This window comes from Aythya fuligula, chromosome 3 (assembly GCF_009819795.1).
Source record: "Aythya fuligula isolate bAytFul2 chromosome 3, bAytFul2.pri, whole genome shotgun sequence".
Classification (NCBI taxonomy): Eukaryota; Metazoa; Chordata; class Aves; order Anseriformes; family Anatidae; genus Aythya; species Aythya fuligula.
In genome coordinates, this window is record NC_045561.1 from 103,086,551 (window position 1) to 103,111,446 (window position 24,896).

The 24,896-nt window shown below is 38.5% G+C and overlaps 2 protein-coding genes across 3 annotated transcripts; both read left to right on the forward strand.

The window, feature by feature from the left end:
* The first annotated feature begins 8 nt into the window (after nt 1-8).
* Nucleotides 9-18,934, forward strand: CPSF3 (cleavage and polyadenylation specific factor 3). Of its 2 annotated transcripts, XM_032185486.1 has the most exons (18): nt 9-95; nt 783-846; nt 1,541-1,638; nt 2,319-2,447; nt 3,406-3,583; nt 4,672-4,761; nt 5,746-5,896; nt 8,193-8,368; nt 8,702-8,860; nt 9,576-9,722; nt 10,339-10,491; nt 12,397-12,505; nt 13,257-13,355; nt 14,060-14,154; nt 14,690-14,777; nt 16,695-16,764; nt 17,359-17,455; nt 18,724-18,934. In XM_032185486.1, the coding sequence occupies exons 1-18, from the start codon at nt 25-27 to the stop codon at nt 18,823-18,825; spliced, it is 2,076 nt and encodes a 691-aa protein (XP_032041377.1). In that variant the 5' UTR covers nt 9-24; the 3' UTR covers nt 18,826-18,934. The 2 variants fall into 2 exon arrangements, with proteins under 2 accessions (XP_032041377.1, XP_032041378.1); XM_032185487.1 differs by lacking the exons at nt 9-95; nt 783-846; nt 1,541-1,638 and having other exon boundaries at nt 2,396-2,447; nt 3,534-3,583.
* Nucleotides 18,935-20,662: 1,728 nt separating this feature from the next.
* Nucleotides 20,663-24,798, forward strand: IAH1 (isoamyl acetate hydrolyzing esterase 1 (putative)). Its single transcript, XM_032185668.1, has 6 exons — nt 20,663-20,755; nt 21,853-21,905; nt 22,380-22,528; nt 23,358-23,519; nt 24,024-24,142; nt 24,235-24,798. Exons 1-6 carry the CDS (start codon nt 20,675-20,677, stop codon nt 24,400-24,402), a joined length of 732 nt encoding a protein of 243 aa, XP_032041559.1. The 5' UTR covers nt 20,663-20,674; the 3' UTR covers nt 24,403-24,798.
* The last annotated feature ends 98 nt before the right edge of the window (nt 24,799-24,896 follow it).

Sequence of the window (24,896 nt, forward strand, 5' to 3'; positions counted from 1 at the left end):
GAGGAAGAGGAGGAGTGAGCGGCCATGGCGGCGAAGCGGAAAGCCGAGGCCCTGATCCCGGCGGAGGAGAGCGACCAGCTGCTCATCCGGCCCCTGTGAGAGCCCTGGGGCCGGACCGGGCCGGGCCGGGCCGGGCTGAGCCCCGCCGAGCCCCGCCGCCGGCGGGTCGGGCTCCAGGCAGCCTGAGGGGAGGCGGGGGGGATCCGGCCCTAAAGGGGCTTTTTGGGGTTTCCCTCTCGGGTTTTGGTCGCTTTCTGACAGGCAGCGAGCCTGGAGGCCCTCCTATATCACCTGGCTCACGCTAGGACGGTTGCATCCCTTCCTCCTGCAGCTTGGAAGCAACTCATCCCTCTACCCTTTACGCTTCAACAGCGAGCCCTTCTGTGGGCTTTAACTCGTTATATATATAAATATTTTTTCCTCTGCTAAAGATGCCAATACAAGGTGTTCCCCGGGACTGTCCCAAGACTAATTTGTCCCCAGTGGTTTGTTCTTAGAGCAGCTTTCCATGTGTTACACATCTCAGCGTTGTGACAGACAGCTGTGCAGTAAACACAAGGAGGCCAAAATCATTTCCCCAAACTAGGGATATTTTTCTTCCTGCAGTATTAAATACTCTATAATTTCCTCTGAGATAAGTGTAACTGCTGAGATACTAAGTGTCTGAGCTTAATCGTACTCTGCAGTCCTTATTTCAGCACAGTGTGGGAGTGATCCCCCAAAAGGCACCTGTATAGGCTGTGTATTGTTTGAGTCTCGGTAACACTGATGTCCTTTTGCAGAGGTGCTGGCCAAGAAGTAGGAAGATCATGCATTATTCTGGAGTTTAAAGGAAGAAAAATAATGGTAATCACTTCATGAATGGATTTGTCACACTCTTTAGGTCATGAAAAGATGTTACAGGTTAAATCCAGTTCCTCCCTGAAGTCAGCCCGAAGAGGCAGGTTTTGTAGCTTTCTGGAACAATATAGCATTTATGATAGTAGGCACTACAAGGTTTGTCCTGTAAAATAAATCCATATCCCCAACAGAATGTGTGTGTCTGAAGTATGGATTCTGAAACCTGTATGTGTTAGGTTTCACTGGAACCTAAGGCTGCAGGTGTGTGTAAGCAGCCATGTGTAAACACATACACGGTCTTTTCCCCCTTTTCAGGTGTCTTCTCAGACACTTAACTAAAATATCTTGCAGATACCAGTTCTGTATATTCAGGTAGTGCTGAAGGGTGGATGAAAGCTTGCATAGGTACAAAATTATATACAAAGAATGGAGTCTTTTAAAAGGTGATTACCTGTGGAGATAAATCATTCAGAGAGACACCCTAGATGTAGTATCCTATACTAAAAGCAGTGGTTGAGGAAAAAAACATTTTTCTGAGTAATGCTAAAGATTACTAATTGCTTGTAACTATATTTTAGGTCAGAATGGAAGAGGGTTTTTTAATGTGTTTTGTTAGAGGGGGCGGGTTGGACCAGGTGACCTCCAGAGATCCCTTCCATTTTCAGTCAGCTTTAACTTTTTTTTTTTCTTTTTTTTTCAGCTTGATTGTGGCATCCACCCTGGACTGGAAGGAATGGATGCTCTTCCTTACATAGATTTGATAGACCCTGCTGAGATTGATCTCCTCCTAATTAGTCAGTAAGTTGCACCTAGAAGAACAAATACACTGAGGTCATGGTCTCAGCCACACTCACACTTGTAGGCCAAGAGGCTGAAATTAGGTGTTACATAGATGGTAGTGGCAAGGCAAAATTTTAGTTTCTAACTTTTTTTAAATAAAGGATGTTCAGTCACTTTTGACCATTGTGACAGCTTCTAGAATGAATTTGCTACTAAAAGACTTGTGAAAATTATTGGTTGTTGTTGTTGTGTTTTGTTTTGTTTTATTGGCTCTGTATGAAAAAGGTTCTTAGATACTTATGCAAACTTTTAAATGTTTGTTTTGCCTGTATCTCAAAAGTAATTCCTTAGAATATGTCAAATTAGAAGTGTGACCAAATAAATTTATTTAAAGTTCATGTTTTAATTACTTTTTCCCCCTCTAAATTTCTGTCTAAATTTCTGTGTAAAAAAAAAAAAAAAAAGTCAGTTCTAAAATTGTATGGGCAAAATCTTCACAGTTAATGGCAAATTTCCTGTGTTACTCTTACCTTTTCTCAGTTGTTTTTCCAGTTTCTGATGTACAGGATATAGACCAGCATAGTTAACAATGAGGTTGACAATTTTCATGATGTTATGTCAATATGGTAAAGTAGTGAATTATATGGTAGCGTTGTGTACTGGTAACATATTAATGGGATTCATGTGTCTATTTTAAGTTTCCATTTAGATCACTGTGGAGCTTTACCATGGTTTTTGCAGAAAACAAGTTTTAAAGGAAGGACATTTATGACTCATGCCACAAAAGCTATTTACAGATGGCTTCTTTCAGACTATGTCAAAGTCAGGTGAGCTGTCCTGTTGGTTTTCTCTTTAACTGCTGATTTATTTCCCCTGTATACCCAATGGGAAACTTAAGGTGAAGCTGCTGAACGTGGCTGGGTGAACCTGGGTATTGCCACTAGGAGCAAGATTAGAAATAATGAATCATTTTACTGCCTCAGGGATACTGTGTCTCTAAAATAATTTCCTATCAATCAAAATAAAATTTTACCTTGTTTCCTCTTATTCTTTTCATTTGCCTTATTTGGACCTTGAATCTATTAGTGTCTCTTTCCTTCACTTCCATCTGTTTTTCTTTACCCATTCTCTCTCTCTTATTTAATTGCTCTTATTTGATCTTATTTAATGACAGTATTTTTTTTCTTAAGCTTTGCAGAAGTAGTGAATTTTAAGCCCCTAAAGATATAACTCACTCTTCAGGACAAGGTCAAATTAAGTATTAGACCTAGGCAAAAAGGTACAAAGAGTGCTGCTATTTGCATGGTGTTGTTTTTTTCTTTTTTTCTTTTTTTTAACTTTTTTTCTCCCCCCTTGTCCGTTAACATGTCTCAAGCACATCTTTACTATGTGAATGCAGTGGTCCTAAGCTTATTTCCACTCAGCAGATTTGGGTCAGAAGTCTGATAAACAATCTTTTTGTAGCTTGTGTATTCTATGCAAATGGGAAAAGTGGTTGGGGTTGCTTTGGTTTTTGAGGACTGGTATATGCAGAGCAGATCCTAAACTGCAAAGACTGTTATAACATGGCCTTTAAAGAGACATGTTAACTCTACTGAGGTGAACTATATTAGAGTTCCTGGACTTAATTTGTAATTTAGAAATGTCTCTAATGCCATGGAAGCATGACATTTCTGAACGGGAGTCTTATTCTTAATGGTGAAAAATCCAGGAACGTTTTTTTTCAACTGCTGTATAATCTAAGCTGGTAAAACTAGCTGATATTTAGCCATTTCGTTTTTCCAGTAATATATCAGCGGATGACATGCTGTATACAGAAACAGACCTTGAAGAAAGCATGGACAAGATTGAAACGATCAACTTCCATGAAGTGAAAGAAGTGGCAGGAATCAAATTCTGGTGCTACCACGCAGGCCACGTTCTGGGAGCAGCCATGTTTATGATTGAAATAGCTGGTGTGAAGGTATTTTTTTTTTTTTTTTGCTACACAGTTGAAATTAGGCCTGAATTCTTATGTAATCATTAATTATTATTGTCCACCAAGCCTCGCTGCTATGGTTGGAGCTGTCATGCAGGCTTGGGCATGCAGGTGGGAAGCCTTGACTTGGAGCATGTCTTTTCTTATTGATTAAAAGGAGCAAGTGACATTTGTGTATTGAACCAGGTAATAACTTTGGGTTTTACAGGAGTGAGTTATGTCTCAGACTCGGAATCAGTAAATGTGTGGTTTTCCTTGCTGGTCTGCTGATAGCTGAGGCAGTCTTACTGAAGCTGCCTTTTAGTAAAAGCTATAAACTGGTGGCTGTTTTTCTAATTCTGATTTACCGTGTCTGCCCATCTGGGTACGTAAATGGCCTTCATCAAAGATTGCAAGTTACATTTTTCTCAAAACACTCTAATGCTAAAGTACCTAAGAAAGTACCTGTTACTTGTAGACAGAGAGAGATTAAATAAATTATCCTATAATCACAGGCAGCTCTGTGTCAATGCCAGGTATGCAAAACTAATCTCATAAATTGGAGTTCAGTAGGATAATCACCACCAAAGAAAAGCCTTGAAGAGTGAAGAGAGGCCCCAAGGCTTGCGCTCTAGCAGGACTTTGTCTGTGGTTTATAATGCTTGAGAATTCCAGACTTAATAAATTTTTAAAACTTCTTGGTATAACAGAGAACATGATCACTCTGTTTGAAAAATCTGTTTGACTACAGGCTTTTTGTAAGCATCATAATTTTTTAGAAAGAAATAAAAAAAAATAGTGGTTATTCATTGTATTTGCATTCTGATGTGCAAATGCCAATTTATCTACTTTGTTTTTTCAGGTAGTACCTAGTGTAGTTTTTCATGTCGGTTTGTACTTTAAATGGCAAGTGCATATATGAAAAATGGTGAAAATGGTACCTTTATGTACCAAATTAGTATGTATATATTTTTTTTTTAACCTAGTTTTGTTGTAATTAAGGTACTGCCTGAAATACCTGTATTTATTGTAGCTAAAATATATGTTTTTATTTTTATTTTTTATATGTAACTGCTTCTCTTTGTGTCTCACAGCTTTTGTATACAGGTGATTTCTCAAGACAGGAAGACAGACATCTGATGGCAGCTGAGATTCCCAATATTAAGCCTGATATTCTTATCATTGTAAGTGTTACAAAATTATTTCTTTATATTAGTAATTACGTATGTACAGGGGTATCAGTAAATTAGAACTGAAACAGCACGAGAAAGACAGTGGAGGTTTAATGGTAGTATGTGACTGGTGTTCAATATCCAAACACTTGGGTGTTCAAAACACTCTTTCTTTTTTTTTTACTGTATTAAAAAGTCTTAACATCTAATTTTCATTTTATAATTATTCTGATAATGTTTCATAAGCCTCTAGACGTGTCTTTTCAAGCAGTTTACCAAGTTTCAGCTTGTGTTTCCTAGATATGTGGTACAAACTTCAATGTAGGCTGATCTTTTTCTTTAATAAATCCTAACATAAATGTTTTATTTCAAAATGACCAGTGGGATTTTCTAGAGTAATGCTGAAAATATTCCATTTGTTTTGTCCCATCTGACTGTTTTCTGTAACTGATAATTATTATATTTTAAATCACATCAGAGTCTTGTATTTTATGTAATTCCCGTATTTTAGATTAGGTGTTTCTAAACATGTATCACTAGTGAGCCATGTTAATGTAATAACCTGTTCATCAAAGAAGTGGCAGCATTTTCAGTTGGGAAAATGTGGTAAAATTGAAACCTCTTAAAAGGAGCATCAAAATTTGTAGTTCTACCTTTTATTATTTTTATTTTTTTAAAGGATCTCTTTCCAAATTGCTGGTAGGAGCTTGGGGGGAAGGTTATTTATCTTGGTGGAGGAGGTGGTTATGGGAATTTGGAGTTGGGAGGTGGTTGATTTTTCCCTTCTTTCCCCTCCCCATTCTGCCCCAACATACTATAAAGCTGAAAACTTAGTGCATGCGATGTAATGACACAAAAATGGAAGTCCTTAACGGTAAAATGAAAGATCTGTTTCTGCACGGTAACACCAGTGTTTTTCTGAATTTTATTGGATTTAGAGAAGATCAGAAATTAGTCTGTGTCAGTGCTTTTAATACCGGGTTTTTCTGTATGTAGGAGTCCACCTATGGTACTCATATTCATGAGAAAAGGGAAGAGCGAGAGGCACGATTCTGCAATACTGTTCATGACATTGTAAACAGAGGAGGTAGAGGTCTTATTCCTGTGTTTGCCTTGGGTCGAGCTCAAGAACTACTTTTAATTTTAGGTATGTATCTTTCCAATTTCTCTTAATAAAAGGCAAATAAAAACAGAGAATGTTTTCACGTGCAGTCTTTCCAGTATATGAATTTTTTAAACATCATCTCAGCAATTTTTCAGTATGCTAACTACTTGAGAATACGTAATATTGTTTGTTCAAATGTAAAATTAAAAATAAAAATCAACCACCCAAGAAGCCTTTTCAAAATGTGTTTATAGGACAGGCAGCTTGGCTGCGTGAGGTAGAAAGGAGACCTAGAAAGGAACAGGTAATTCCACAGTAATACGTGCTCAACCTTCAAATCCTGTTGAACTGGGATTTCAGCAAATGCAAAATATTACCTTAGATTGCAAAGTTAGTAATCAAAACATGACTGTTCTATTTCAAAAGCTTTGCTAAAAAGAGGTATGCTTTCTTCCAAAATTTTACTATTTTTGCCCTTTAATTCACAAACCTACGTGAAATCTTTCTAGGAAAAGCTGAGAAGACCATAACCACAGGCACTTCTAGCATTTCTAAAGTGTTAACCACAATGGGAAAGCAAATTAGGGTTTGTTAAGAAGAGCAAAATGGAGGGGAAAAATTATACGTGGTCATAATAAGCTACTTCACATAAAAGATAGAAATAGTTGTTGTAAGGCACTTCAGATACAACAACTTTTAAAGTATTTCCAGGCTTCTGTGCTTTCTTTTAGCACAATTTGTACTGTGATCTTTAACTGGACTTTTTTCTTGTGCAATTGCTGTCAGAATCAAAAGATAACTACCTCAAACTTAAAATGCTTATTTTTAGAGGTGTTAAATCTAAAATGTTACCTACAATACTTGATTTTTTTTCTTACTTTCCATTTAAGTTTAGATCAATGTGAAAAGCTGGTATTTGTTTTCAAAATGTGTTATTGGTTTATTCAAATGTTAATAAGAAATTTGGATCTAGGCATAGCGTAGTAGTCAATGTTGTATAGTAGGATTATTCTTAACAATCAAGATAATTTTTTATTTTTTTTTTTTAAGAAAAGAGGTAAAAGCTGAACATTTGAAACCTCATGTAGCCATTAGTTTGGAATTTGTTGGTCTTTCCTTGCTGTGTGTAGATATTAAAGTGCCATTCTAAAGGAAAGCTTGGAAGTACATCTACTAAAGCTAGACACGCAATTGGATGCTTAATTAGGTAGAAAATAAAATTGCATCTCACATGCCTACACAACTGAACCCACAGGCTTCTGTGTTTGTATTCCTTCCATATGTGTCTGGCAAAAAAATAAGATACAGAAATGATACATTTCTGTACATGTAAATGATACAGAAATGATACTTATGATACAGAAATGTATGATGATGAGTGCAGTCTCTTGATAGTAGAGTAAATCCTGCTATTGGCCATTGTTTCTCTTTTACGTTTGAGCTTATTAAGATATTCATGGCAGAGAGCTGCTCTGACATACTCTGAAAACTTGGTCTGCAGACCAAAGCTGTTAAGTTAAAGCTGTATCATTTAATGTACAAATACAGCCAAAAGAGCATACTACTCTTTTGGGTGATTGTTCTGCAGTTTTGCAATATAAATATGTTTTATATTAGCAGAGCTGTACCCAAGTGAGAAAATGAGTTATGTTTGCGTATCTGCATTCAGATCTCTTCTTCATGTTTAGTAAAGGTCATCACTACTGTCATCATGATAAAAATAAATTAAAAATAAGTGGAGGATTTTTTTTCCTGTTTTTGTTTCAGTTAAGCTTGTAAAATGTAACTGTTGGTGATAATACAGGAAGCCAGGCGTGTAACTGGGTAATCCCTTCACTCCTTGAAGTCCGTGGATTTGTTTTACAGAACTTTGATATAGTGAATTCCCACAAGTCCATCTATGTGCAGATGTCTCTGGCTGTCAGATATATAACTTATATTTGTCAGAGACATTTAAGCTTTCTTGCAGTGGTGTGGTAGAACTTACTTTGTTGTGAAAGTAAATTTAGTGCTGTGTAGTATCACATATTCTTATACCTTGTGGCTGAAACTGGTGATTGACTGGGGTTGGCCAAAAATATTTGAAGTTCATCTCTTTCTTGTCCATTTGTTTGTATTAGAGTTACCTACATTTGTAGTTGATGATTGCTTTTTCTTCTCCAGTAGGCCAGGTGAAAAAAAACAGACCGTGATTGTGATTTTCTATAATAAAAATGATAAAAACATTGCTAAATCTGCTTTACAAAAAGTATAAGCACCGCTGAGAAGTATGCATTTTGGGGCTAATGCTGTGTTTGTGAGCTGTTTGATGTGTAGGTTTGTTCGTTGTTTTTTTCAGATGAATACTGGCAAAATCACCCAGAACTCCACGATATCCCTATTTACTATGCCTCCTCTTTGGCCAAGAAGTGCATGGCAGTTTATCAGACATATGTCAATGCCATGAATGACAAAATCCGCAAGCAAATCAACATCAACAATCCCTTTGTTTTCAAGCATATTAGTAACCTGAAGGTAAGGTTGTCTTATAATAGAGGAAGAATGATGGAAGAGTTCATATTTGCTGAATAGTTTGCATGTGTAGTATCCTAATAGATTAATAGTTACAGGTTTATATCTGAATTTTCTGCTCTCCCACTGTTTAGAGGGCTGGATGAGGGGAGCTTACATCCCAGCTTTTCTTCCAGTATCGATCTGTATGCTTATAATTTGCCCCTTATGGGCATTAGGAGGAGGAATTTTCCTATGAAAACCCTTTTTTATGAGGATGCTGTGTAATCTGTGAATGTTGGGCTCTACTTCTGTGTTGTTGAAGGATTATGGTAACTGCTGCTGTTTTCCACTTAGAGTATGGATCATTTTGATGATATCGGCCCGAGTGTGGTGATGGCTTCCCCAGGTATGATGCAGAGTGGCTTATCCAGAGAGCTGTTTGAGAGCTGGTGCACAGATAAGAGGAATGGAGTGATTATAGCCGGGTACTGTGTTGAAGGAACACTTGCTAAGGTGAGTTGTTAGCGCACCACAAATTCGTAATACAAACTAGCATGCATGTTGCATTTAAAAAGAATTGGCCAACAGGAGGCGTGTTTATTTGGATTTAGGGAGAAGATTGCTGTTAACTGCACTTTACTAATGAAATATACCGAAAATTTGCATATGGTCATTTCCAGTGATGTTACAGAGAATGAGCTGTTCTAGGAGCAGTTAACTTGTCATGAGAGAGAAGGACTGATACTTTTCTCCATGCTTAGATCTTTGAGAGGGGGAGCCCTAGCCCCAGTGCTAGAGGAGTCAGCATTAAATCTAGCAGATCACGCCTTGTGCATGTTGTGCCACTGTCTGCTTGTAGAGAAGGAAATCCTTCTTCCCAATTCTAGCAGCTAAGGGCAACCGGAATGTTTAGCTTTGCCTTTAGAGAGAGAAATCAGACAGTTGTTATAATTTCCATGTACATTTTAGAGAGATGTATGTGGAGGAAGAATGAACTGCCAGATCTGCTGGGCATGTAAAAGATGAAATTTGTGTTTTGTGCATGTTTTTTTTTTTAATTTTTGACTGTTTGTTTTGTGACATTTTGAGGATTTTTTTTCACTTCTTCAGATTTAACTTGTCTGTCGATATTATTTCGTTGATGCTTGAAATGTAAAGCTTTAGATTTTGTAGTGTCTGCAGGAGGCTTTTAATTTTTTATTTAAAGAAGTGCTCTTTTTTTTTCTAGCACATCATGTCTGAACCCGAAGAGATCACAACTATGTCAGGGCAAAAACTCCCCCTGAAGATGTCTGTGGATTACATTTCTTTCTCTGCTCACACAGATTATCAACAAACTAGTGAGTTTATCCGGGCCCTGAAACCTCCACATGTGGTTAGTATACATGCTGCCCATTTCTCCAGAGTGGGATTCATCAAACCAGTTCACAGCCTTGAGTCATTAAGGCCACGATTGGTGTCTAGCAGTAGCCAGCATCCCTATCCTTTGAGTAATAAAAGGTGAAGACTTTGCCTTTTTTCACTGTGTTACCTTAGTGAAGTAAAGATGAACATGCTCTTGACTGTCTGTATGTAGGAATATCTGGGAATTGTACATTTATTTGTATATGTATATATTTATCTACATGTGAACACAAAAACATAAGGCTAACTTTCATGGTTGAACTGAAGTTAATGCTTTCTTTCATAACATAACAGTGTGTTCATGTACAAAAATTAAATGAAATCTATATAATGCATTCTACTTACTTGCTTGTATTTTTCTACATATAGTGTCGAGGTATTGTGCCTTTGAATAATGTACAGAATTCAAACACAAGCATAGAACTGTGTGAAACATCAGTTCAATTATTCTACATATATTATGGCATCATGAAATGCACATTTTCACAAAGATTAAGTACAGGATGGCAGTTTTAGATAATTTGCTTGCTAAACATGTCTGGTTGGGCAAATACCTTATGTTAAAAGGAAAATTGTCTTTCTTACAGATTTTAGTTCATGGTGAGCAGAATGAAATGGCCAGGTTGAAAGCAGCATTGATACGGGAATATGAGGATAATGATGAAGTTCATATAGAAGTTCATAATCCTAGGAACACCGAAGCTGTGACATTAAACTTCAGAGGAGAAAAACTTGCCAAGGTATAAAATTAGTATTTTCTTAGCTATACAACAGTGTTTTTCTCTGGATTAAAAACTAAATTCTTTAAAATTCTTAAAATTCTTTCAAGACCCTAATTTAAATTGCTTTTGTATTGCACGTGTTTTACAGGAACTCATTGTGTGAATGTTATTGGCTGGTTTTTGTCTTAGTTTTGTGGGGAGAGGGTTGGTTTTTTTTTCATTTTTGCTAACCTAAATCTATGCTGCTATCGACAAATCTGCTAGTGCTTTCAGTCCCATCATCCCAATCCATTTGCTGTATGATCCAAAACAGCAGTCCTCAATTTTCTCCCAACAAAGAACATCAATTCCAGTCATGTTAGAGCGCTGAATTCTGTGCATAAATAATGTAATAGATTTCATTTACATTTCAGGAAGACGCTGTCAAACACCCATTCCATCTATACGTACTAGAAGAGAATAATTGCTTTGGCTGAATTAAATAATTACATACTTGACTGTAATCAGACATTTAGAAATGCTGTCTCTAGATACTTTAATCAGTGAGACAGCCTGTAAAATAAAATCCTTGTAAAAAGGATTGTCTGGCAGAAGAAAGTTTGTAGCCATGACTGTGCGGTGTATTTTGTAAAATGATTTTTTTTTTAAAGCAGCTAAAAGACAATATTTTACAAGTTTATATGCATGTGTTCTTAGTAGCAATAAATGTAATGCATTTAAACTACTATGACAATATTTTGTAATACAACCTTTAAATATAACAACAAAATCTAAATACTGAAATAAGTAGAAGCTCATATATGTACAAGAAATTGTAGAGAAATCTATATGAATTGAACTACATTCTGCTTCTAATCAGAATCTAGTTTAGATCCTTCAAAGACGACCCTTTTTTGATGACTAGTCCCTAATAGCCAACTTCTATTAGACTCAACTGAATTTAACATCAGTTTCCTCATGATACATAAGTTGGAAGGAAAAGTGATTGAAAAGGATTAACTGGTATTTAATAAGGACCTAATCTTAACTCCTTATAGAATCAGTGCCAAAAATGGCACTGGTGTTACCGACAGGCAAAATGTCACAGTTTAATTTATCAAGTGCTTATTAGCCTAGAAGTAGAACTGGAACATAGTGCGTGACTGCTTTGTGCAGTGGAGTTACTTGTAGATAACGGGGACTTGTTATTACAGATCTGAACTCCAGCACAACCCTAAGATGAAGGGTCAAGGTGTTAATTGTTTACTAATGACATCTTTGGAGCAGGGTGCAATGCGCTGCCGTGCACAGGTAGCTACCACGCTGGCTGGTGCGCTGTGCTGAAAAGAAATTGGCTCTTCCCCGGGGTTCTGTGATAAAAAATTCTGTACAGTGCAATTCCTCTTTTCTGATGGTGAGATCTGTATTCATAAACTTTGATTTGAGCCTTTTCAGTCCTCCTGAGGGAGTCCAACTTTCTTGTCAAAGCAGGACCAACTACAGCAGGTGGCTTAGAGCCCTGCACAGTCCCATTTTAAAGGTCTCCAATGTCTACATAGCCTTTCTGGGCAGCCTGCTCTGGTGTTCAACTACCTCAGGGTGAAAAAATTCCAGGTTTTTCCTAGACTTATGTAAAGATTAGAATGGCATTTCTTCTCACTGGGTAAAAGTGCTCAACACTCAGTTTGTGTGAAAACTAGGAAGCGTTACTGAAAATTAGTACACCTGGCTATTTCTGGGAGTTAGTTATGTGACCAACATTTTATTGTGTTACATCCCAGAATGTTTGTTGTCCATGTTTATGCTGACCTTCCTTTATTTTCAGAGTAATTCTATACCATGCTTGTTTTTTTCTGAGGAACCTACATTTCATCTCCGCGGTTAACTTGAAGCTATGAAAACTTCAGGTTGCCTTGTTGCACTACATGCATGTTTTCTTTCCAGGTGATGGGCTCTTTAGCAGACAAGAAGCCAGAACAAGGACAGAGAATTTCTGGAATCCTAGTTAAAAGAAATTTTAACTATCATATCCTTTCTCCATGTGACCTCTCCAGTAAGTAAAGAGAGCGATGTGCTTAGTGGGCAATTGAAACTAACTGTATCCTTCTTCTGTCATTAAAACACATACAGCACTGTTTATTTTTCCTATTATTTTTGTGTTGGATAAGTAATTAGTGGACACCTTAGTTCTACTTCAGCTTAGTTTTGCCTAAGGTACTAAACTGTTGAAGTGAGAAGGCATTCAATTCATTGTCCTCTGAAGTTTAAGATCTCTTCTGTCCTTTCTCTGAAAGTGGAGCAGCAAAATTGTTTTCTCCTACTTACTTAACACTTCTTCCTATGTTTGAATGCGTATCATAGGTACCAGTAAGAGCAGAAGTGCACCTTGGTCAGTTGTCCTGCTCGTTTCTAAAATGTCATTAATTCTTAGCATAAAAACCAGGATACTGTGAAAGTACTGCATATTTCTCCTATGCTGTATGTTGCTGTATAAATTGATTTATTCTCAAAACAGAAGAGTAATTAAATGGAGTAGTAAGGTCAAAAGAGCTGGGGGAAAGCAATTCTGCTGTCCTAGTTCATTGCCTGTAATGCATATGATAAAAAGCTTTTGCTGGTTCCTGCAAATGGTGTATTTATCTCACGGTCTCACGATACACTCTACAAACTGTCCTTTTCAATCCTCTTTCTTAAATGTTTTGGTGATTATTTAGAATTATTTCACTATAGCGACAACTTTAGTTTTTTTAGGAAGCAGTTTTAAAAAGCTTATTTTTAATACCTTCTTCTAAAAAATCTTTCAGATTATACAGACTTGGCTATGAGCACTGTAACACAGACACAAGCTATTCCATATACCGGCCCTTTCAATCTCCTTTATTACCAGCTACAAAAGCTTACTGGTGCGTATTTGGGAAGAAATGTTTGTGATTTATGGTGGTCAATTCTTAAAAGAACTTATAGTCCCCAGGGAACTTCTGAGTGGAAATTTCTTTGCTCTGCCAGTAACTGAAGTGTCACGATTTGTTTTATATTTTAAAACTTTTATTAGATTATGAAGCTTCTGCCAGATCTAGTTCATGAGCATGACTAACCCTCTATAGAGATCCTACTGTAGCTGAAATACAAAATCACGAGCATTTAACAGTATAGAGTTTCAGATGATTTTTGTTTCCTATCAGCCCCCAAAGTGAATACTCTGATGAAACATTTATTAAATGATTTTTTGTCTTCGACCCCAAAATAGAGCGGTTATTGACATCTATACCTCACACAAAAATGCTTTTGAATCACGCTGTACACTTGTGTAAACAAGTCTTTAAGGGTAGAGGAGGAGCTGGTTGGTGCACTCAGGTCAGTGTACTAAGGCAGTCAAATGTAAGAATCCATAACAAGTAAAATGGCCGATATTACATTAAAAAAAAATAAATAGAAAGAGAATAGGAACAGAGTAAGCACTCCAGGCTTAGAAATGGATTGTGAACTGCTGTGATAATAACAGACAGCCCCTCTCATCCTCAAAATGACTTGTTTTCTTATGCAGGTAAATTTGGTCCTGTTCTGAGTATAATTTTATTCTTGCTAACCATTTGTTGCTTCTTCTTAGGTGATGTAGAAGAAATAGAAATCCAACAAAAACCAGCCCTGAAGGTTTTCAAAAATATTACCGTGATCCAAGAACCAGGCATGGTAGTCCTTGAGGTAGGCACTGGTGGGGAAGAAACAAATCCTCTCTTTTCTGTAGAATAGTGTCATATTGATGCCATGCAGGATTAAATGTTTTAAGTAAAGTTTCCCTTGAGCTATGGCCCTGTGTTGATGCATGTTGTTTCACTTACCAAGTTTCTTTTTTTTTTTTTTTCAGTAGTTCAAAATTCTAATGGTAGATTCAATGTCCTTTTTTATTCAGCAAATAGTAATTGGAAATTAGGTCAGATGGTGTTCTCTCCTTTCCCTACAGCCCCTAGTTGTGTTAATTAATAACTATTTCATAAATGTGTTCAGAAACATTCAGTGGCCTGAATGTTTCATGGGAGGTTACTAGAATATATCAAGCTACAAGTAGTTAAAAATAATAAATGTATGAGAGTCATTTTAAGCTAGAATTCAGGGAAAAAATAAAAGAATGCCATGAATGTTGTTTTTGTGTTGCATTATTCATTCAGCCCAAATAATATGCTTAAGTTATATATATATATATATATATATATATATTATTATTTTTGTTATCTTCCAGTGGGTGGCAAATCCTGCTAATGATATGTATGCAGACACCGTGACAACAGTGATACTTGAAGTTCAGTCAAATCCTAAAATACAGAAAGGTAATAAGTTTAGTGTATGTTTATTTAACTGAGGTTTTCTTCTTAATTTTTGATATCAAGCTAAAGGGATGTCATGCCTTGTAATTAATTTTCCATTATTGTCCTTCATGTCATTATGAAACTCCTTCAGATTGTTTGCTACTTAAATACAGAATTACAACTTGATTTTCTTTATTTGTAACACATTCATGTGTTGAAACTTTCTTTTATACATCAACTTACATGTATAGCTGACTATGGAAAATGCAACCTTACTCTGTTTCTTTTTTTGTATATAAACTATTTAAACTGCATAATTCCTGATAGACATTGAAATATTTCAGTTTCTTATTCAAAAGTTATGGTTACCATCCATGAGTAGTATTCCAGTGACCATACAACAGAAAGAGATAGATAGGTGATGCTATAAAAAGTCTGACAAATTTCACAATTACACTTACTAAGACCCTGTAACTATGTGGTATCAGGGGGTAACGGTAGTGCCATCAGATACCAAGTTTTGCTTTGCTGTTCAAGAATTAGAGGAATTTTTTTGGGATTACCAGTGATAACAGTTTATATTTTTTGTTCCACTGTTTTGTTTTTGAATATGTATGACACTATGCAAAGAATCTGGAGTGGGTACTGAATATTGGGTTGGCATCCCTTCTATGACATGGAGAATAAATTTTGGCAGCTGGGCAAGACAGTGATAACCCATTTATCAAAATAAAATACTTTTTAAAAAAATTATCATATAGGGTTTTAAATCACTTTTTAAGCCATTACTTGCAATATACATTATTATTTAAAAAGATCTTACAAAGATTATTAAATTCTGCATTTGTGTACCCTTGCTCTCCTTGTGAAGTAAGTAGCAGTTGAGTATACATCTTAGAGAGTTATTTACTTCAGATTTGGATGAAGTCAGGCAAGCAGAATTCAAAATTATATTCATTGGGTGTTATACAAAAGTATTCGTATGGTGTTAAGTGTTTAGTCTCACACCTGTCTCAATAAATCTGTTAAAAATTCTTTCTCCTGAGTTGAGAAATTCACACAACAGTGTGAAAGCAGTTCTTTCACTATTTTTGCATAAAGGTTATACAGTTCACTTGATCTAAGCAAATTTAGAGTGTAATTTTCATATGTTGGTTGTGATTATTTTTAGCATGTATCTTCTCGTCAGCACTTCTAGCCATGCCCTCATGTTCTGATCTACAGAAACAAATCAAAAATATACATTTCATTTTTGGATGGTACTTTAGCTTCTTCATTTTTTTCTATCTTTCTTTATATGACTGAAAAAAAAGTAATTTGTTTTGCAATTTTTTAAAAATTCTTATTGTAGTATCTGACTTGGCTTGACTTTTCTACTTTATCTATACAAGTTGGTAGTGTTGATTTTGAAATGAAGTCTAAAACAAGTATCAATATTTTTATTCCAACCTTTGTATGTTGGAACACATTCCTGGAATGTCTTTGCTTATTACTGCTACTCACATTAGCTCTCCAGTTTTACTTGGTGTTCTCTGTATGCTCCTGGACTCCTCCATGATGCTGTATTTTTCTGCAGCTAGGGAAAGTGGAGGGATTATGTACAAGTGATTAAAATGGATTACTTTCACTTTTAAATAAAGGAAATATGAAAAGTAATGAGTGTAAACAATTAAAAAAGGGAATTAAAAAGTGAGAATTAGATTTGCAAAGTTTACTATTCTACAATGTGTTAAGTACAGGGAACATAAAAGTAAAATGTGAGCACCTCCTTGACTTTTCCATCTTTTCTTTAAATACATTTTCTTTATAAATTGTCTAAATGCATGTATTTTGCATAGCTTTTAGATTATTTTTCTTGAGAGGAACTAGGTTATTTCAATTAGCCAATTTTCCCTCTCAGTAAATGTCTGTGAAAGTAAGATGACTTTTTCTTTCCAGCTGCAGTGCAGAAAATTTCTAAAAAAGTAGATATGGATTTGTACAGCAAGAGAATGGAGATCATGCTTCAGTAAGTTCACATATATTCGTCTAAATGAAAGTGATCACTGTTAATCATGTGAATATAATAATTTTTTGACCGTTTACTTGTTTAAAGATAGAATTATTCTAAAATAGCCTATCCAAATTGACATTAGTCAAATTTCTGTGAAGGCCAGGAATTAAGTGAAGGCAGAGGTACTATTAAAAAAAAAAAGTCCTTAGCATCATTGAAATTTTGAATCCAGGACCCAGCTATTTCTTCCAGAAATGTTTTTTAATTATGCTATGAATGCTTATAAAAAAACATTTGAGATCATGTCTTTAAAACTTATTCTGATGTTTGTTCTGTTACTTAAGTAGAATTCTTATCTCTTTTAAAATCAAAGGAATCCTTCGCTTTATTTATGATGAGGCTTATTTCAGTAAAATATTTATTGTTATGTGACACTCTCTCTCATAATAATTTAGATCAGCACTTGTTGATTTATCTAAGTGGGTTAAATAATAGTTTCTGAAAGGAGATACTCTGCTGTCAAAATGCCTTTGGAAGCCTAAGATTAATGGAAAGAACACACAAGTTTGCTGTTTGTCCATGTCTTACATGTATTGGCCTTTGTTTTAGGGATATGTTTGGAGAAGACTGTGTAAGCTCAAAAGATGGCTCTGTTCTGTGTGTCACAGTAGATGGAAAGACTGCAAACGTCTCTCTGGACACTCGGGTATGAACAGTGAAGCACTTTATTTATCTGTACTATGTTCAATAGGAATTATGCTAATAAATATTTTGGTCATCTTGATCCTTTTGTACTTATTAATAAGATATTAAAAACCTGGGTAGCAGTAATATATTCCACTGGAGTAGCTCTCGGGTGCTTTTCTTAGTGATGGCAAAAAATATTTTAAGTGTTCTGCAGATGCAGAAGAAAAGGTTGGTTCCTGCCCAAAATTTACCTGTTGAAACATAACAAATGAATGCTAACTGCATTAAGAGGATAGCAGGTAACAGTTTTGTGGTTAACATACAGTGCTACCTGTGCTGTTGGTTTTTCATTTCATAACAATAAAGCAAGATACATTTCAATATAGGCATAGTACAGAAAAAAATACAGCACTGATGAAAAGAGCTCTTGCAATAGAGAAAAAAAATAGATTGGATAAAATTGCAAACTGCTTAACCAAAACATTTGATTTAACATCAGACGAAAATGAAACCTAAATTTATTTAATACGGATCTGACTAAATGATGAGCTATGTGGATTTTCTTTCCATGTTAACTCTTAACCCAGTGTTCTTACAGTAGCTTGCTAAGATGGTCTAAGAAATCGAGAAGTTACTGTCTTAGTGCTTAGAAAGTCCATGGGATTGTGAATAATATTAGCATGTAATTGCTGCCCCTCGCTTTTGAGAGAGCAGGCAGTTTGAGCGTTGAGAAACTTGATTGTTTGGGTGGGGCATCCATAATTTCTCTGTGGATACTTTTAAAATTGTTGTAATGATAAAATAATAATGTTTGGGTTCAACTGTAATGTAAATGTTACCTCGTGTGGGAACATCAGTGTGGAGGTGGAGTACTGGTACCAGTATCTCTGAATCCCCATATTTTACAATATTAACCTAATACAATGGGGATGAATTCACAGATAAAATTAAATCTGCAAGGACTGAACATTGTGTGGTTTTATTTGATTTTGAATCAAATGCAGTCTATGGAACTTGAGGCATTTCACATAGTAGTTTTGAAGCAAGTGACTAACAAAACATGAAATTAATTTTCTTGTTCTGTAGCAAGACTTCCATAAGTCTTCACAGAACTCTTCTACATGGTGGTGGACCATTTAAAAATAGACAGCACCACTGAAAACTCTAAAGAACTTTAGTTTTAATTCGCATAGCTACTCTTTCCTTTCCCCTTATCACCATTCCTGATATTCTGAAAAGGAATATGAGGTGCTAATTTTCCTAACTTACTTCTTTTTTTATTCCCAGACGGTTGACTGTGAGCCAGGAAGCGAAGATGATGACTCCCTTCGTGAAATGGTGGAACTTGCTGCGCAGAGGCTCTATGATGCCCTCAGCCCAGTACACTGACCTCTGTAGATACCTAGGACACGCAAGAAAAACTTTTAATGTTCAAATTTATTTGGACTCTTTTTTAAAAATAAATAAACTTTTTTCTTCGGTAAGACAAATGCATCAATTCTGTGACTGTGAAACTGCTAAGTTATTTCAAATAATGGGTAAGCAACATTACAGCAACTATATTTGTACATATAGATCACAATAAAATTAGGCAAAGTATGCATATGCTCCTTTTCTCTTACATGCACATAAAACAAATAAGAAAAAATTATTAACCCGGTGTGGACTGACATGCCTTCTAAATGTTGAATTACAGAAAGAGTTTCACATTTTTGGAGATTGATTAATATTTGCAGGATAAACTGGATGGTTTGAGTTTGCAGAATCAAACTTTGATACGATTTTGTTCCTGTCAGGGAAGCTTTTACCTGCATGCTAGTATCTGCTTGAAATCAAGGGGGCTTGAACACATTTCAGATGAAATCCAGGTTTGCATAGTGAGATTAACTGCAGTTTTAAAACTGTGCATGTTTTAAAACATTGCCATTGACTGTGCTGGATGAACAACAGAAGCTTCAAGAGAAGTCAGTGCTTGTGACCTGGTAACAGCCTGAAGTGCAAATGGTCCTGTCACTTTCTCAGACAGTCAGCATGCATCTGCTCCTGCTGATGGTCCTGTAACTCAGCACTAGTGAAACAATGCTCCTGGACCAAAATGAAAGAGGCTATTGGAATCTGTAGGGTGTAGGGAATTTCAAACACAAATGTGATACTCTAAGTTAGCTGGGGTGGTTGTCAGACAGCAAATCATGTTGAAAGAACAGATTTTCTCTGGTACACATACTTATTCTACTAGCTGGTTAACGTGGCACCTGATAATTTTTATAGCGCTATTAGTGAAGTAGGTATGTGTGTGTCAGCTTTCCACTCTGCATTGTGTATCTTTGGTTAGCCAAGTATGAGTATGAAGCCTTTTTAAGGTGATAATAGCTTTGTGTTAAAAAGGAATTCTCTCTTTGGCAGAGGTAAAAATCTTATTTTCAAAATCATGTGTTTGTTTTTTGTTGTTGTTGTTGTTGTTGTGTTTTTTGTGTTTTTTTTTTTTGTTTTTTTTTAAATGTGTTTCTGATAAATGCAACGTGGTTTATTTTTAATATATCGGTGGAATAGGTCTCCAAAATTGTCATTTCATATTTCATCTTTCTGGTTTGTGCTGTTTTTTTTCAAACTGATGCTCACAGCTGCTTCTGTCATGGGGCAGACGGATGTTATCCTGCAGTGAGTGCATTTTCCCCCCAACCACAGTCTCCTCCAAAACCTCTAGTGGGTTTGTAGGAGGATGTACATCACTTAAAAGGCTTTTTAAAAAAGGAGGGGAAAGCAGTAAAATGTGAAAATAAAAGTGAAGAAAAGCAGCTGCTCAGGATTTTGTGCTGGGGAAAGTTTTGTTTGGCGGTGTTTCAGCCCAGCGAGCCTTGCCAGGCAGGTGAGGGTGCAAGGTGGGGGGAGTCTCAAGGCCCCAGCTTCACTCCCATTTCAGTTGCGGGCCCAATCCCTTTTTATTTCCTGCCATTTTAAGGTATTTTGCTGGAGCTTTGAGAGCTGCGGAAGCGCTCGTTAGGACAGGCAAACAGCACTAGAGTAGCCTTAGGACTGTTGTCACCCGGGTGGGAGGCCCTCAGCACCACCTCCCAAGGAAGGATGCTCAGCATCTGAATGGCTGTGACTGGGATTTTTTTTAATTCCCGCTCGACACGAGGGGATCTGACTGCGGAGCTTAGCAGCAGCCGCTCCTTTTCCTCCTCCTCCTCCTTCTCCTCCTCCTGCTGCTGCTGCTGGCGGATGTCCGGCAGCCGCCATGGCGCTGGCAGAGGCGGGTGTTGGCGGGCGGCTGCTGCTCTGGCCCCGCATCGTCCTTTTTGGAGACTCCATCACTGAGGTAGCGGCCTCATGGCACTCCCCGTGTGCTCTCCTCGCCGCTATGGGGCCGGTGGGGTTCCCTCATAGAGCTGCAGAGCCCCGTGAACATCCCTGTGCCTCTTGTGTGGTATCTGAAGGGCAGCCCCGGCCTTGGCCTCCCCTCAGGTTTTCCACTGCTCCAGCAGACTTCCCTCAAGGCCTGGTGCTGCAGTGGTGTTATTTCTTACTGGTTTTTAAGGAAAAATGAGCGCACTCTACAGCTGCGGGGGGGTGTGTGTGTGTGTGGAGGGGGGGGGGGGTTGGCTCAGCCGCTGTCACCTCAGGGGCAGGAGGGAGGCCGTGAGGCGGGAAGCGAGCCTGCTGAACCCCCAGGGACACCTTCCAGGGGGCTGTGTTTTAGGAGATTCACTCCCTTTTTGCAGTGAAGGCCACATATGAGAAGTGTCAGGTAAAAGTGAAACTGCTGGTGTGTCGCTGGTGTTTTCCACAGCCTGTTTTTTGTACCAGCCACCCCTTTGCTTCCTCCCCCCCCCCCCAGCCCCATCCCTGCTCCTGTGCAGCCCCCAGGGACACATTTGGTGTCAGGGTGACCACGCTGGGGTTATGTAGAGGTTTCCTCTGAGGCAATACCCGCTGGGGCACGCTGGTGTCCATTCTGGGGCTCCGTTCCTTTCAGGGAACCCTTTTGGGGAGTGCAGGGGCTCTGCTCTGTGCTCGATGCCCTGCACCATAGCACGGTGAAGCAGATCACAGAGCTGGGCTATTGTTTCTGGAAGGAGAGTGGTTCCTTTTAAAGGCAGGTTTGTGTCTAAAGTAGCTCTCTTTGTAGTTCTGTCAGCAGGCAAAATGCTGTAGCAGGATGGGTGATGCAGCAGTGGGAATAAGGAAAAGGGGAAGGGGATTTTGATCTTTTATTCCCCACTACTAAAAGAGGTGGGTTTCAAACTGCGCTTGAGGTAGCATGTAGAGAAAGGATTTGTGAGAGGTGCTCCCCAGAATGAAGTCACAGTGAAATAATCTTAGTAAAGAACAGGAAAATAAGAAAGTAAATGCTGCTGACCTGCTGAGGAGTGAGTGCTGCTTCTAGTGACAGTCTGACATGCTCCCTGTGTTCAGTTTTCCTTCCAGGAGCACGGCTGGGGAGCATTCCTTGCTGAGAGACTTGTCAGGTAAGAGCTTACGTTTTAAAAGTACTTCTTACCAGCATGCAAAAAGTCATTTTTGCATCAAGCAACTTCAAAAAGAAAAGCATCACAAAGTAGTGTTCGATGTGTGTTTATTATCATTTATTTATTTATTTATTTATTGACATGGGAATTTCTTGGTGGTGTCCATCCCAATACTGGTAGAAATACCCATTGGAGGTTGCTGTAAAGCTTGAGTGGAAAGAAAAAAAAAATATCTTTTTTTTTGTCAAAGTTGCTTTTCTGGTTTCATAGTCTCAGTAAGTGATAACTCAATACTGTAGCTGCAACCTGTGAGTGCGCTTTTAAAACATAAAGTTACGATTCTGCTAGAAACTCCTGTGACATCTCACTGAGGCTGAGATGCAGAGGCAGTTATCCTGACAAAACAGGTCAAAATTTCTCGAGTTTCGTTCTGGTGGGGTGAGATGTTCTTTCTGATACGTGTGTCTGTTTCAGAAAATGCGATGTTGTAAATCGTGGACTCTCGGGGTACAATACCAGGTGGGCTAAAGTGATCCTTCCGAGACTGATCAGCAAAAATTCTGGTGCTGAGAGTACTGTTGCAGTCACGATTTTCTTTGGAGCTAATGACAGCGCTTTGAAAGGTACGGTAACTTTCTTTTTTTTTTCCTGTGACCTGTGCTCTTATGACAGATTTATAGTTTAGTAGAAAAGACAGAAAGTTACACAGACTTTTCCTGCTTCTTCTCTGTGAAATAGCTGTCATTTTTTTTCATTTTTACAGTGGATCGATTTTTTTTTGTGTGTGTATTTAAACCATGCACTGCCTTCCCTTTCTCTCTGACCAAGTTTTAACAATACCAGGAAACTTGAAGGTGCTCAAGAATTAATCATATATCCAACACTAAAAACAGGAGCTGGGCATCGAGCTGATTTTTCAGCCCTTAAAGCAGCCTGAAGGATCCTTGGCAGTTGATGAAATGAGGGAAGATAGCACTTGGATTCTCTTTTAAGATAACCATAGCAGCACGCAGAGCTTAGTGTAATCAAAACTGTAAGATCAGTACATAAAGGACTGTCTGTAAAGCCCATGGGACTTTCCAAAATTTTCTCTGCATCCAACAGAGTTAAAAACCTTAGGTTTTGTTTTGGGTGAAGTTTGAGGTGATGATGTGGTCTAATACTAAGATGCAGCCTGTAAGAAAAAGCATCTCCAAAAACAAAGGTGATTTCTTTTTCCCTGTGCCTCATCTATATTAGAAGTGCTGTGTTTAAGGTCCTGATTTGTCTGCTCTGGATGTTGAGGAGCTGAATTTTCCCACCACACCTCCTGAATTAAGCAGGTGAACTGTTTACCAAAAGTGGGAAGTGCCCACCTTTTTATTATGTATGAAAACCATTTTACTTGTCATGTAATAAATGTGCAAGCAGCTCAGTTTTACATCACTAACACATTTCCTCCACCCCCGACAGATCTGAACCCTAAGCAGCACGTTCCTTTGGAGGAATACGCGGCGAACTTGAAGAGCATGGTGCAGTACCTGAAGTCCATCGACATCGCTGAGGACAGGATCATTCTGATAACGCCGCCCCCTCTTCAGGAGTCAGCTTGGGAGAAGGAGTGCCTTGCCAAAGGTAAATGCGTCTGGGCAGAATTTCTGCTTTTTAGCCCCAGAGTTCAAGTCAGTGAGCCCAGACGATCAGTTTTGTGTTGGTGCCAGAGCGCGTTCGTGTGCTTTGAGCTGATGGGCACTGACTGCTCGCTGGTCCTACACATCTCTTGGATGAGCATGTGGAATATTATCGACTAATGAATCCCATCCTGATCTGCTCGTGCATAGCACTGACAGAAGTGGCTGCCCCTTGGGAAGTTTCCATGCTCCTTCTTTGTACCTGCTGAGTAATGGCAGGCTGGGCAGGATTGGCACAGCAGAGAAAAAGATAAACGGGCTGGGGAGATGCTGTGGTTTGCTGTTTCAGGGCAGGCCTTGACTATAAAACATCTTTGTTTTGCTTTTCAATTTAATTTTTTGAAGCAAAACTGCATTAAGTACCAGATGTTTGCTTCCAGTTCTGCAGTCCCCTGCCGTCAGGAACTTTTTGCTGGAGATTGCTGAGCCTTTCCCTTGTGCCTGGCAGGTGACAAACTGAACCGCCGCAATGCCACCACGGGGCAGTACGCCCAGGCCTGCGTGCAGGTAGCCGGGGACTGCGGGACTGACGTGCTCGACCTGTGGACACTGATGCAAAAAAATCAGGTACGGCGTCGGGGGGGAGGCTTTGGGACTGAAATCGCTGGAATGATGCCGAATCGCTGAAATGATGCCGAGGTTTTTAACCTCCCCTGTAGGATTTCTCTGCCTATTTGTCTGACGGGCTTCACCTGTCGGCCAAAGGGAACAGCTTTCTGGCAGCCCAGCTTTGGAAACGCCTGGAGAATAAAGTGTCCGCGCTGCCCTCCCTGCTTCCCTACTGGCGGGAGGTGGACCACCTGCACCCCGAGGCCAGTCTGCTGTGAGGACGTGCCGCAGGAGCGAGCCCGAGGAGCCCAACCTGCCCCACAGAGCGATTCTGCTGATGGACAGCCGGTACCTGCAGCGTGCTGCAAATGTCAGGGTAAAGATGAGCCCAGGGGGTGGTTTGGCTGCACGCATCCTGCGCTGAGGGCTTGGGAAGTTCTGGTGATAAACTGTGTAAAAGAGCTGGAGGAGAAGTGCTCTGAGCTGTCCTGTGACAGCAGAAAGGAAAGAGGCTGCCCTAAGGACTGCCTGCCCCAGCTCCAGGGCGATCCACGCGGTCTGTCACACCTAGGTGCTGATATGTAGCAGCAGCATAGATTTCTTTTTTTCTTTTGTCAAGAATAATTCATGTGTTTGGCTGTAATGAAGCAGTAAAAGCTGTTACCTGTGCTTTGGTGAGGTTTTTGATAGTGATAGATGATAGCTTGGGGTGTGTGGGGGTGAGCTCAGGCTGGGCACCAGCAGCAGCTTCTTTACGCCTGCATCTTAACTT

Bases quoted from the DNA above. Each gene is read 5' to 3' on its own strand.
- CPSF3 (XM_032185486.1), top strand. From the start codon at position 25: ATGGCGGCGAAGCGGAAAGCCGAGGCCCTGATCCCGGCGGAGGAGAGC. The intron at 4,762-5,745 runs GTAAGTGTTACA...TTCTGTATGTAG, and splicing joins AGCCTGATATTCTTATCATT to GAGTCCACCTATGGTACTCA. The intron at 10,492-12,396 runs GTATAAAATTAG...TTTTCTTTCCAG, and splicing joins GAGGAGAAAAACTTGCCAAG to GTGATGGGCTCTTTAGCAGA.
- IAH1 (XM_032185668.1), top strand. From the start codon at position 20,675: ATGGCGCTGGCAGAGGCGGGTGTTGGCGGGCGGCTGCTGCTCTGGCCC. The intron at 20,756-21,852 runs GTAGCGGCCTCA...CCCTGTGTTCAG, and splicing joins TTGGAGACTCCATCACTGAG to TTTTCCTTCCAGGAGCACGG. The intron at 22,529-23,357 runs GTACGGTAACTT...CACCCCCGACAG, and splicing joins TAATGACAGCGCTTTGAAAG to ATCTGAACCCTAAGCAGCAC.